Source organism: Candida parapsilosis, contig 005569 (genome assembly GCF_000182765.1).
Source record: "Candida parapsilosis strain CDC317 annotated contig 005569".
Lineage (NCBI taxonomy): Eukaryota > Fungi > Ascomycota > Pichiomycetes > Serinales > Debaryomycetaceae > Lodderomyces > Lodderomyces parapsilosis.
The window spans coordinates 1,356,307-1,369,578 of NW_023503278.1; the positions used below are offsets into that span (position 1 = coordinate 1,356,307).

General features: G+C 39.2%; 7 protein-coding genes and 1 non-coding gene across 8 annotated transcripts; 3 read left to right on the forward strand and 5 right to left on the reverse strand. All coding sequences in view use genetic code 12, as the record gives it.

Annotated features, from left to right (window-relative positions):
- Window positions 1-5: 5 nt before the first annotated feature.
- Window positions 6-1,622, reverse strand: CPAR2_106310 (bifunctional fructose-2,6-bisphosphate 2-phosphatase/6-phosphofructo-2-kinase; the record flags this gene model as incomplete). Its single annotated transcript, XM_036806885.1, has 1 exon — window positions 6-1,622. The coding sequence occupies one exon, from the start codon at window positions 1,620-1,622 to the stop codon at window positions 6-8; it is 1,617 nt and encodes a 538-aa protein (XP_036663776.1).
- A 796-nt stretch (window positions 1,623-2,418) lies between these two features.
- Window positions 2,419-2,876, forward strand: CPAR2_106320 (60S ribosomal protein uL24; the record flags this gene model as incomplete). The annotated part of the gene is made up of 2 exons (XM_036806886.1): window positions 2,419-2,437; window positions 2,512-2,876. The coding sequence occupies 2 exons, from the start codon at window positions 2,419-2,421 to the stop codon at window positions 2,874-2,876; spliced, it is 384 nt and encodes a 127-aa protein (XP_036663777.1).
- Window positions 2,877-3,337: 461 nt separating this feature from the next.
- On the reverse strand, window positions 3,338-3,411 carry CPAR2_t_cp_Arg(CCG)_41. Its single transcript has one exon. It is a non-coding gene; the product is annotated as a tRNA-Arg (tRNA).
- Window positions 3,412-3,936: 525 nt separating this feature from the next.
- On the forward strand, window positions 3,937-4,701 carry TIM21 (Tim21p; the record flags this gene model as incomplete). Its single annotated transcript, XM_036806887.1, has 1 exon — window positions 3,937-4,701. The coding sequence occupies one exon, from the start codon at window positions 3,937-3,939 to the stop codon at window positions 4,699-4,701; it is 765 nt and encodes a 254-aa protein (XP_036663778.1).
- On the reverse strand, window positions 4,675-6,390 carry PGA5 (1,3-beta-glucanosyltransferase; the record flags this gene model as incomplete). Its single annotated transcript, XM_036806888.1, has 1 exon — window positions 4,675-6,390. One exon carries the CDS (start codon window positions 6,388-6,390, stop codon window positions 4,675-4,677), a length of 1,716 nt encoding a protein of 571 aa, XP_036663779.1.
- Window positions 6,391-6,535: 145 nt separating this feature from the next.
- Window positions 6,536-9,319, reverse strand: CPAR2_106350 (uncharacterized protein; the record flags this gene model as incomplete). Its single annotated transcript, XM_036806889.1, has 1 exon — window positions 6,536-9,319. One exon carries the CDS (start codon window positions 9,317-9,319, stop codon window positions 6,536-6,538), a length of 2,784 nt encoding a protein of 927 aa, XP_036663780.1.
- A 953-nt stretch (window positions 9,320-10,272) lies between these two features.
- CPAR2_106360 (Arf family GTPase) lies at window positions 10,273-10,827 on the reverse strand (the record flags this gene model as incomplete). The annotated part of the gene is made up of 1 exon (XM_036806890.1): window positions 10,273-10,827. The coding sequence occupies one exon, from the start codon at window positions 10,825-10,827 to the stop codon at window positions 10,273-10,275; it is 555 nt and encodes a 184-aa protein (XP_036663781.1).
- Window positions 10,828-11,042: 215 nt separating this feature from the next.
- On the forward strand, window positions 11,043-13,256 carry CPAR2_106370 (DNA cross-link repair protein PSO2; the record flags this gene model as incomplete). Its single annotated transcript, XM_036806892.1, has 1 exon — window positions 11,043-13,256. One exon carries the CDS (start codon window positions 11,043-11,045, stop codon window positions 13,254-13,256), a length of 2,214 nt encoding a protein of 737 aa, XP_036663782.1.
- Between the last annotated feature and the right edge of the window lie 16 nt (window positions 13,257-13,272).

A 13,272-nucleotide genomic window follows, 5' to 3' on the forward strand; every position in this document is an offset into this window, starting at 1 on the left:
ACTAATTACGATCCTTTAATTTTTATTCTCTTCGCGCTGTTTGAATACGCATTGAATTTGATTTCAATTATCTCATCGGATTTAAAATCCAATGTGGGTATGTCGTAACAAGAACACGACATGAGATATCCATACAATACTCTTAATACCGTTTCATCGGCGATGATCAATAAGTCCCCACTCATTCTTTCCATCTCCAATATCAAGGGCTCAATTTTAATGGCTAAATCATGATACGATTCAGCACGTGAGAAACGGTAATGATAAGGATCTTTGAGGTACTGGGAATAAGCCTCAGGGAATTGCTTAGCAATCTCTTCTTCACTGAGCGTTCCCGCCACACCGGGGTTCTTTTGCGACAATTGAATCCTATGTCTAACTTTAATGTTTTTCTCTTGAAGAAACTGCGTGGTTTCAATTGTCCTTTTCTTTACTGATGTCCAGACCACCAATGAATTGTCATTCACACCGTCAGCGCCTGCGGCTGGTTGTCTCATTTCCACAGATGGCTCTCTTTGCAATTCGGGTTTGCCTTCAATTTTATCGAGATAATTCTTGCCCTGTGATTTAATCTGCGCTATCACTGTATCTGTCAAGTTCTTGGCATACTTTAACCCTTCATCATCCAATGGCGGGTCTTGATTGAAATCCAAAGTGTTTTTATAGCATCGTGCCAAAAAGACTGATCCCGATTTTATACTTCCATTCATAAGATAGAAAACCACTTTGTTGATCAAGTAGCCATAGTTTGAGTTATGCAACTCAATTCTTTCTCCAAAATTTATAAATTTGATGTAGGATAAATCTTTTTCCTCTTGGTTCAAACCCATCTCTTTATAAAATGGCGCAAGAGTATTGATTCTTTCACTATAATCTTTGTAAGCAGCATCATAGTCCCAGTTTCTGTAATCCGGTGATGATTTTGCTGCTTCTTCAATGTTTTTCATCACAATAGAATCATCAGTCACCAAGCTTTCGATAAACAAAACCTGAATTTTCAAATCTTTAAATTTCCGATGCAAATGCAATCTAAACTCTGGTATAGCGTTCACGGCATCATATATGGCAACCTGTCCCTTGTCATTTTTGAAGAAATTCAATATATCGTTAAGGCATTCATTGGCCACTTTTTCTCTCAACGCATGAGCTTTTCCGCTTTTTGGGCTTGGTACAAACAAGTCATGAGTCAAATCGTCTTCAGCACTAGCCCTCCTATAATCACCCAAGTGGAAAGAATGTGTCTTGACTCCTAACCATCTCAAGTATCTTGTCAAAGATACCGATAGGTGTGTTTTGCCTCTGCCTGGCAAACCAGCAAGGGCGATTATGATTTTCCCCGCGTGGAATAATCTTCCTGACTCTGTTGAATATAATTGTGCCCCTCCTAGTTCACTTAAAGGATCGATGTGTTTGTGAACGCCATCAATACCGGTGATGTCACTCAACCTTCTTGGTGGGCCACCCACTTCCAGCGGTAAATCGACCAAATTTGGTCGAGTGTTGTTGTGGAATGACCAACGCTTGGTTGTTCTCATTTGGTTCCTGGAGATGGGTTGAGCTCCAAAACCATGAAGAAGTTCTATATCCTCTTCATCTGATATGGCTGCTTCGTTTGTAGACATGATTGTGGGAAGTTTCTCTGGAGGAATGTGTCTGTGTGTGTGTTGTTGAAGTTGGGTGCCGGTAACAAAAAGGGAGGAATGATTAATTTGAACGGTTCTCCCGTGTCTATAATGCGACACTAATTTTGCGACATCGGTACAAAAGCAAACCACAAGAACGCTACTAAACAGCGCTTATAAATTGACATTGCTTCTGGGAGGTTAAGAACACTATTGTTTAAAACGAACTCCGTAAACTTTTAAGAACAATTTTCAATCGCAGATCATTTGAGTTATGTTACCGGTTTTATGGCTGGGGCATTTCGATAGAACGTGGGGACCGTCCCAAAACAAGATCAGGACAAGCAAAGCACACGTTTATGCATTATGAGAAGTTGATCAGATCCTTGTGAAAAAGCGAGATATGTCACCGTATGTCGAAACATGGGAAAGCCTAGTCTCTCTCCTTTGCATCATTGACACGTTATAGACAAGTCTACTACATTAACTGGTATGCCCTACTGTCACAAGTCACATGCCATCATCGCTAAATGATTCAACATGGCTCTTACGTCCCTGAGTTTATCAGTTAAATGTATGGTCAATTAACAACTGGATCTCCCATTTGATAAATGGTCACGTGCCAGTGATTATCTTTGCAGATATAATTCGGTAGCGCTTTTTGCGAAAAAAAAAAATTTTTTCTTCTCTTTTTTTGTCATTTCCATTTTTTTTATTCTCTCTCAAAAGTGGAAAAAATTTTCACTTTCAAAATCTTTGTTAAACTTCATTCAATACACAACAACTAATAGCAAAGATGGCTAAGATCTCACAAGGTATGTTTAGATGCGTTGAGATTACTCGATGAATACTGGTGATCATCCTGGACAATTTACTAACTCCCTCATAGACGTTTCATCATCTCGTTCAAAAGCCAGAAAGGCTCACTTCACCTCATCATCTGTTGAGAGAAGAGTCATCATGTCTGCTCCATTGTCAAAAGAGTTGAGACAGCAATACAACATCAAGTCCTTGCCAATCAGACAAAATGACGAAGTTTTGGTTGTCAGAGGATCAAAGAAAGGTTCTGAAGGTAAAATCAATAGTGTTTACAGATTGAAATTCTCAGTACAATTGGAAAAATTGCAAAAAGAGAAGTCCAACGGTGCTTCTGTACCTTTGAACATTCACCCATCTAAAGTTGTCATCACCAAATTGCATTTGGACAAAGACAGAAAAGCTTTGATTGAAAGAAAAGGTGGTAAATTGGAATAAATGTATAGTTGATTAATAAAGGTTCTGTGTACATTATTGATTTACAACAAGAAGGGAAAAAGGGCTTGTTAAGAGGACTGTAAACAAGTGATGTGATATTGTACTGAAATACAACGGTGGCCTACGTTATTGTTTTCTGTTAATAGAGCAAACGGGGTACTTTGAATTTCAAGAGGCAACGTCAAGGGGAGCAATTACTCTGATCAGTACACTTCACCTATAGTAGTATGTCTATCACTCTGAACCTATTCCTTGTCCTTGGGTGGTGGAGTTTCATTACTTCAATCCGAAAACTGATAACTCCACACTCAGAAAAACTTGTGTTTTAACGCAATAAAAAATGGTCATAAATTGATCAAGAGAAACTTCGAAACAGGCAATATTCAGTCTGTATGATTTCGAGCAAATGGATCCACCCGGTCCAAAAAAATACCACGATATCACAAATGTTAAAAATACACAGTCCAAGACGGGACTCGAACCCGCGATCATTAACTCCGGAAACTAATACCTTAACCAACTAGGCCACTTGGACTATGAGATTTGAGACAACATGCTTAGCTTGGCGGCGTTGACCACTAAGCCAAAGGGCAATGTTTGTAAGATGTGTTTGCGCAAATGTTGTCCGCGTGGTATCAATTTTTGACATCTCTCTAGTCTTTATCTGTATATCTGACGCCCTAAAGCCATTGAGGTTTACTTGCAGGGTATTCAAAACAAACGAGAAGATGGTACAAGCATATTTGTAGGCTTCCCAAACTGAATTTGAGAGTCACAACTTAAGGATATAGATAAAATTGGATTAGATTGTGTATGGCATCTTGCACCACGAAAAGTCCGCTTTTTTGTTGACAAATGGGTTTAGAACGTGTCCTTCTATGTCTCAAAAGACTCAAGGTGCCCTGCTAAGGTCCATACTCCGCAGTTGCCTCGTTGTTGTCTCAATTGCAGCGGCCTGGTACTTGGTAGCGTCGCCAACTCAAATGTATTTTTATTTTTTCATTTTTTTGACATCATTCAATCATACCTTCATTTCACATCGGTATACTTGATTTCCTCCATGAACGCGTTGAAACAAAACTCATTGCTTTTGAAACTGGTAAAATTCGGAAGGATACCTGCTGCTCGATTGGTATTGCCTGTCAGAGTGTTGTCAAGATTTTACCTCACTTCTTCTCCAGCCTCACATTCATTATTGTTCCAAAACTTCCCCGACCGCAAATCATCAATTCTTCGTTACTCAACAAAGACTGCCCCACCACCCCAGCCGCCACATGATAAGGATTTTAAAGGCAAGAGAATTCTCAACAGAATCACCCGTGCTTTCACCTTTTCATTATCGTCAGTCATTGTTCTCGGTGCTGCCGCAATTGCACTTTTGGTCATTTATCTTATACTTTCGGAGTTACTTTTACCTTCAGGAGATACACGCACATTCAACAAGGCTGTCAAACTCGTCGAACAAAATGAGCAAGCACAAAAGGCATTGCAATTTTCTGCTGGTGAAAGATTGAAAGCTTATGGAATCGTTGCTGCTGATAAATGGGTTCGTAATAGGCCAGTTCAAAGTTCCAAAGCTAAAGGCAAGGATGGCAAGGACCACTTGGTAATGAAGTTCCAAGTCGAGTCGGATACAGGTAGAATTGGTGTTGTTACTTTAGAACAAGTGGATAACTCATGGTGGAATACAAAGTTTGAGTATATGGCATTGGATGTGAGAGGCTATAGAAGAATATACATTATTGAACCCGAGAGGCCAGAAATTGCCAGACTTGGCAAAGGATCGGGATTTTTGGGTTTAAATTGGGGACCCAAGAAAGATTAAATGCGAAATACGTTTGAAAAAACGTTCAAAGGGTAGGGCCAATGTTGATGCATTCGAAGTTACTTTCCTGCTTGGGGTCGTGACTGGTTTAGAGTTTCTTTTTTTACTCACATCTTTTGTTGCTTTTTTGGATCTGGGCTTTTTATGGTCCTCCGGGGTCTTGGTGTACTGTTCTTCGTTGTCATCTTCGTTGGCGCCCATTTCATCATCAGCTTCAGCTTCGTCTTCTAATTTGTTGTTATCAACTTGAGGGGCCTCTTCATGGTCAGCATCATTCAATAAAGTTTGACAATTCCTACCATCCGTGGAAAACATCGTATTCAAATCAACAGAAAGCCTAGCAATTTCACCCCGTCCCTGAAATGTACAAATATCTTTTCTCTTGCCTGTTTGTTCATAGTACTTATTCAATGCATACGATACTCTTATCATGGGATTGCAGTCACTGTATTTGCCGTATCTTCCCAACCTACCGTTGGCGTTTATCTCGTCACAATCAACTTTGAAGCAAAGGTCTTTGAGTAAACTCTCCTCGTCGAATGAGCCAGTGTCAACGACAACACATGACAAGGATTGCCACAAACACTCACATTTACCGAAATCCGGGGTTGGTGGTAGCTCGAGTGATACTTTCCAAATATCTGATGGTTCGGAACAGGTCAATTTGGGGCGTTCCTGTACTTCATCTATAGGTAGACCAATAGGATTGACTGCATTGAATCTTGTCTTTAACGTTTCAAAATCGGGCAATTTTGCAATGGTGCCATCCTTTTTATTCTGAACTACTCCATAATGGTTAATCTCTTCAAAGTACTCGTATGCAATACCACCTGACCATGTCTTTCTCATTGTTGACCCAAACAACGCTTCTACTTCTGTGAATGGGCGAGGAGTTATAATATTGCAGCCAAATTCACTGAAAAAAACTGGTGTTGGGTAATTGGCAAACACTGCCGTCAACTCACGATATCCTGATGTCATGTAAGTCGAGTATCCACACCATTCATATACATTGATGGCAAAGAAATCAGATTGGGAATATTCGTCATTAAGATCACAAACAAAGTAATTGGCCAAATTTGCTCGGATTGAAGCATCATCATTCGATGCATACCCAACGGGGATCTGTCTGTATCCTTGATCATGAATGTATTGCTTTACATCTCTCACTGCGCTTCTAACAAATGGCACTGCATCAATATTCAGTTGAGAATTAGCGACTTCATTACCAGCAAAGAATCCCAACACATTGTCGTACTTGCTCAAAGCATCAACTACTGATCGATACCGAATCAAAAGCTCTGAATCCCACCTAGGAAAGTCTCTCCTGATGGAAACGTACGGTTCTGATAAATCTGCCAATATATAGATCCCAGCTTCTGCAAAAGCTTCCATACACACATCGTGGTTTGCATTGGGATTCACTTGATAAATTCGCACAACGTTGACACCAAGTTCTTTTAAGTATTCCAAATCACGCAAACAAGTAAATGGATTGGCCAAAGGGTCAATGTAGTTGGTTTCAGTGGTTGTGTCAAAGACTTCTCCTTCTTCACGGGATTTTTGATATGCGATACCTTTGATAAAAAATTGTTCCTTGGTTCCACTGTTGTAGAATTTGTTGCCAACGATTTTGATTGGGTAAAGTGGGAATGAGTCTTTTTCGTTCTGATTAACGACTCTGGTCATAACGACATGAGCGACTATGAGGATTGTAAGTATTAACATGTGCATTGTTGCTTAAAAGAATGGTTGCAAATTTGTGCAAAATTTATGCGTAATAAAAGTCTTTACTTGATATTTTGTATTAAAGTTGTGGATATAGTCATATACATTAAAATATTTCATACAATTGTTTGAATTCTTTCTTGCCTCTACATTCAAGCATGTAGATTTCTGTCTCACTTAGCTTGATTAAAAGTCCCGCCTTGCCTATCTTTTCAATGATTTCTCTTTTCTTATCATTGGGGATTACCCAGCTTATTACATCACTTGCACTGGTCAACAGTAAGTGATACACAACTTGCTGGTGATCAACAATCTTGTCAACACATAGATCCATCATTGACACAATCTCCCACGATGATGGACTATTGCGCTGAGAGTAAGATTGTAGTTGTTTTTGCAAACGAATAGTCATTTCAATCTGCCTGGCATGAATCGCGTTCGGATTATTCATCATACATGCATAGGACAAGTCATCGCCAATTGAATTCGACAATGAGCTTAGGCTGGTGAAGGTGGATGATTTGCTGGGATTATCCATCAATGACGAAGACAATGTGTTGTTTGAAGGTTGCTGGGAGGAGCTCAACGAATAATGATTGCGTGTAGGTGTAGTTATGGAATTTATTGAACTTTGAAGATTGCTGGCAATTTCAGAAATGAGCGCTCCTTTGGAACACCTAATCATTACTTGCATTGTTTCCTTACTAATTGAATTCTTTGTTTGAATTTGTATATCAGATCCTGAAGATGATCTAATATCTGTGCTTGTGTTAATGTCAAGTATCAACACAGGTTTGTCGATAACATCCTCAATGCTTTCATCGTATTCTTCTTTAAACACAAGAAACCAACTCTTTTGTGCCTCTTGATTGACAGCTATCTTTACAAAAATGCTTTCCGCAGCAGTAACCATCTCCCATTTCCCATATTGTTGCTTCCATTTGGAGATCTTGATTGCTTTAGGAGAAGAATCCGAGATGTAGACATCAGTCGTTGTTTCCAGATTAATGGAATTTTTCAATTCCGCTGGAATTGTTAAATTCTCTTGCTTGGTTGCACTGGTTACTGATGCATTAACATGTGGCTTAAAAAAATACGTGGAAGTTGATGATGGTAAAGCAAACGGAGCAGGAACACTGGAAACTGATCTGGTCATGGTCTTTTCCGGATTTGAGTCAATTATGGGAGAGTTTGTCTCGTCTTTAGTTACTGCAGGCTGAGACGATTGTGGTGTCTCGGTTTCCTCCTTAGTTGTCTGCGCCAAAGTTTCTTGTGATTCATTTAAATCCACTTTAGACGACTTTTTGAAGAAAGTTAGTATCGACTTTCTTCTTGGCTTCCTCTCTATGCATCCTCTAAAATTTGGTTGATATGACTGTCCAAACTTGGAAATATCAATAGCGGACCCACTTGACAACTGATACATTCTTGGCTTTTCTCCTAGATCTGGCGCTGATGTTGAAAACGTGTTCAGATACAACTTGGGAGGCTCGATCTGCTTTTCATCAATGATATCATTATCGGTAGATTGTACACTCTCTGGTGAGCAGTATTCCGCTTGATAAGATTTCGGTCTCTCTGCATCATTCAGGTAATCGTCAGAATATTTCCTTTGATTGATAATTTGAAACAATTTTTCATCATCATCATCATGATCATTATTGTCATCCACATTGACACGCTGCTCTGTAATCACCTTCTTCATAATTGGTAATGACTTGTCATACTGTGATCTCAATGACTCTGAACTAGCCCTGGTCTTTGTTGGAGAGGGTGCTGGCGAGTCATATAATTCTTTGAAAGAAGTGGGACTTTTTGACAATTGAGTAATTGCCTCCTTTGGTACAAGTTCTGCGTCAGACACAATATTTATCCCCAACCCTGACATGCTGTAAGAGCTTGATTCCGAATGTATCAAGAACTTTTCACTTATTGAAGAGTTATCACGTTTCAAAGGGAATAGTTTTGATAGGTATCTGGCCCACTTTGCACATAAATCATGGTCTTCAAATTGTATCAGCATTGATCCCTCTGCACCATTTGTGGACAGAAAATTTATTGCTTTTAAATCAATGGTTCCGGTCGAATGAGATAAGGATAATTCATTGACTCTAAAGGGAGGGTATTTCAACGTTCTGCGTGTTTTGCATCGACTGTCCTTTGTAATATCTAAAATAGCCAACGCATTGTAGTCGCCAGTGCCAATCAAATCAAGAAGCAACAACTCGGTTTCACCCCCATCGAGTAGAATACGAGCATGAGCAGTTCTGCGTATTATTTGATCGGTCTTGAAATAACTCGACACAAGTTCCTTTTGTTTGAGCACAGTTGAAGTGAATGATTGAATACCTGAGAACTGGATGTCGTTCAACTCCTTCGATTGTGACATGTACTCATGATTGTCATATATGGCCCGTAAATGTTTTGAAAGCGTTGCTAGTTTTTCAAGTACAAATGGATTTCTTAAGTATTGAGTACAACTGTTGATAAAATTTGAATAGTTCTTCAAATTGCTTATGGGACCAAGTAGTCTCTTTAATGTTGTAGTGTCATCAACAACCACAGTATTCAATTGAGTTGTGTATTTCTCAAACAATATAATATTGTCATCTTCTAGCCATAGTATTAATTCATTTATGAAGTTCTTGAATTGTTCTGTACCGTATTGCTGAAAACCATGAATAGCATGGATAACTAGCGACAAAAGCTGGTTGTTTTTGGTATATAAACCTCTAACTATTGAGGATAATGTGAAGGGGGTATTGGGTGGTAAGTTGGATTTCAATTGCTTTGCAATTCCAAGGATCTCGATCAAGTCATTATTCTCTGATGAAACAACTTGGTGAAAGTGCTCTAGTAAAGTCTGTATACATTCTCTTTGAGATGTCATTTGTTTTGGTTAGTTCAAGGTACTTTTGACGTATTGAGAGGTGCAACTGGCTCAATACTAAACGGGGTGGGAAAAGAATAGAATGAAAAAGCAAAGTGGTTCGTAGGCTGGTGGATAAATACAAATATATATTTGTGGCTTGGATTAGTGAAAAAGTATCTTTTTTTGACAGTATTGTTGAGAAAGACAATGGGATGAGATAGGTGGTTAGTGTTTTTAAAAACAATAAAAATGTGAAGTTGGATTAATATGCTAGTTTTATATGAATAGTATTATGTGTTGGGTATATATCTCTTTGTTGGTATGTTAGTGTTTTTATTTAACCCAAAGCAGTTAAAAAGCTGATGTACATCTTAAGACGCGATTATTATTGTATGTTGTGTTTTTGTGGTTTTGCGTTTTTGTGTTTTGCAAAAGAATTTATAATTTTCGCGTACTAATTTGCTGTAGCATGTATCCTATATATCATCTCACTGTCCCTTTGAGAATAGTTCCAATTGGTTTCCATCCACAGTTGTAATTCCTGGTTAGAATGTATTAATGAATTTGGTCTCTTTGGAGTTGAAATGACGTGACAATGATCAACTCGTGAATACTGAAACACCATTGTGCAAGAGGTACAATTCAAGGGTTGACCAGAATCACAACAACGATAAGCAACTGCATTAGTGAAACCATTGGCCAATTGTGACATTTCCCAGCATGAGCGGCATACTATGTACATTGCAAAGTCGCGAATCCGGCAAACGCAACTTAGCTGAGGAGAGTGAATGACCACGGCATTAATCCAACATTAGTACACCAACAGATGTAACACGTCAAGCGCTAACATCGGAAACGCGCAGCCGCTGGGTCATTGCTGTTATTCATCTAGTGCCTCTCGATCGGGTCTGCTCTTTTTGGAATACTTTGCCAACTTGAAAACGTGACATAAGCCATCAAATCTATCCTAGCTAGTACTCCCTTGAAACCACCCAGTCCAATACTTTTCCAATACCGGAGCCAGTCTTGCCACTTACCAACTTGATATCCCAATGATCTCGTTCAGGAATCATCTTCTCCAATTGCAAAAGGCCAGTAACAATTACCTTCAATCGGGCCAATTCTGCGTCTGGTATCAAATCAGTTTTATTTATGGCGATTAGCAAATACACCCCAACTAATCTATCTTGTTCAATGATTTTGTCACGCAACTCTCGATACGACTCTTCTATTCGCTCCAAACTAAGACCATCAATGACCCATAGAACAACATCCGTCTTGTCAAAGTAATTGCTCCAAAATGCTCTTAAGCTGGTTTGCCCTCCAATATCCCACATGTTTATGGTATAGTCTTTGTATGGCAATGACTGTATTCGAAATCCCATTGTTGGTGAAATGCTGTCTACATCCTCGTGCAACATATTTTTGACAATAGTGGTCTTGCCCGAATTATCGAGCCCTAAAACCAACATCCGAATCTCTCTGTCTTTTCTCTTTTGGTTTCTAATGATTGTTAAAAGCCCCATCTTGACTTGAGCATAGTGAGCCAGATAGAGACCTTCTAGATAGATATCAAATCAAACGGAAGAAGAAAAAATTAAAAATTAAGAATATAATTAGCCGCAACTTTAAGATGAATGAAATTTTTGCCATTGCTGCAAATAAAGAAAAATAAGCAGTTTTATGCTTCAAACGATGCTATATGGTAATTCAAAAAGGTCTAATAGTTAAGGTCACAGAGATGAACAGTCCACGAAAGCAAGGAACTCAACGGTCCATCTACGACTTTACTCAGAAGCAAGTAAGTGTAAAGAGTGAAGAAATCGTGACGCGATGCGACCAAGTAAAGGAAGAAATGGAATCAAATGATGATCTCATGAATGGGCTCGAGGCAAACTTGGGTCTGGAGACCATAGTCAAGACCGAGCCGACCAATACGCAAAATGTCGGCCTCGAAAAGGAGTCGAAAGTCCAGGTCGATCTTGATAACTCGATACTATTCAAAAAGCAAAGTGCCGACAAAGAATCCCAAGATGAGACCCACGCGTCTGATCCACATAATTCCAGTGTTTTTTGCCCTGTTTGTGAACTTGACATCTCGTCGTTAGACATTCGAGGGAAAACCGATCACGTAGATACGTGTCTTGTACGCGTGACGTTTGTTAATGAAAAGTCAAACATGACACCAACAACAACAACGAAGACGACCCTGTTCCCAAGTAAGAGAACACCTTTGTCGAACGAAAACAAAGAGTCAAGATCTTCAATTTCCAATGGAAAGAAAAGAAAGGTCGAAAAGGAGAAAATACGATACATTAATACTGAAACCAATACAGATAAGAAACCTAAAATTATCAAGCCACCAGCAACAGGCACAAGCTCTTCCAAGTCGCGCCGAAACGAAATTTCAGCATTGAAAACCATGACCTTTCCTGTGGAAAAGAAACTGGGGCTGAATTACCAAGTGTCCGTCGACGCGTTTTGTTTTGCTCCACACGCTGTTATTGATAAATACTTTTTAACGCATTTTCATGCTGACCATTATGGAGGAATTTCCAAGAAATGGGCCTATGACCGCGTTTTCAAAGACGACACCGACTACGATAATGATGCAAAGTACAAACGAATCATATATTGCACTGAAATCACCGGTAAGTTGCTTACATTGTATTTTTCAATTGATCCGCGTTTCATCAAGCAAATGGCTATGGATACCAGGTACAAGGTAAAAGATTATGGTTTAGCTGATGTTGCTGATGGAGGTTTCAAAAGCGTCGAAGATACCCCTGGATTATATGTCACACCAATAACAGCAAACCACTGCCCTGGTGCGGGAATCTTTCTCTTTGAGTCCATTGGTTTGGATGGAAGGATTCATCGAATCCTCCATTGTGGAGATTTTAGAGTCAACATGACAATTTTGGACCATCCATTACTTCGTCAATTTAGTGTTGCAAGTCAAAGGATTGAAGACTTATTGAGGATCGACAAGGTATACTTGGACACAACGTATATGAATCCAACCTACAACTTTCCCAAACAGGAGTTGGTATGTGAGACTGTTGCTCAATTGTTTGAACACTTGACGGTTCAAGAAGATAACAAATTAAGTAATACTTTGTTCAACAATTGGTTTGGAGTGTTGACACAATCGAGAATTACTGATTTTTGGAAGCCTACCCCAACAGTGAAGAAGAAGAAAAAGTTTTTAATTTTGGTGGGTACGTATGTGATTGGGAAAGAACGTTTGGCAATTGCTATACTGAAGAGACTTCATTGCCCCATTTATGCACTGAATATAAACAACAGAAAGAACAAGTATGATATACTACGAAGTTATGACGATGACTATTTAGATCTGGTTTTAACTGACGATGAGTTGGGAAGAGATTCTGGCTCTGAATGTATTGTTCATCTAGTTCCAATGAATATAGTCGGTTCGGTGCAGGAATTGTCCAATTATTTCAATCACAATCGGTACTACGAATCTTTTGAACGTTGTGTTGGCCTAAGACCAACGGGTTGGAGTTTTGCACAAAATGGAAAGTCAGAACCTGAACCCCTGGACACGATTCAACCCACTTCTTTAGGAGCAGTAGCAAAATTGATGGCAAATACCACGCTATACACGTATATGGATCACATTCTATCCCAAGTTCCTAAAAGCAGAGGCAAAAACAAACCGGACCAAGAGTTGTATCGAATTTATTCAATACCATACAGTGAACATTCGTCTTTTCGAGAGTTGGCTTATTTTGTGGTTTTCTTCAACATTGGTCAAGTAATACCCACTGTCAATTGCCACAACGAATTCAATGTAAAACGTATGGAATCAATCATTGGAACTTGGGAGCAGTTGCGTCGCATCCACACCGGATACCTTAACGAAACTGATGACACTGTTCCTCCGGAATTGATTGAAAAGATTCAAAGCTTGTCTTTAGATACATTCTAGAATACATTTTAATCTC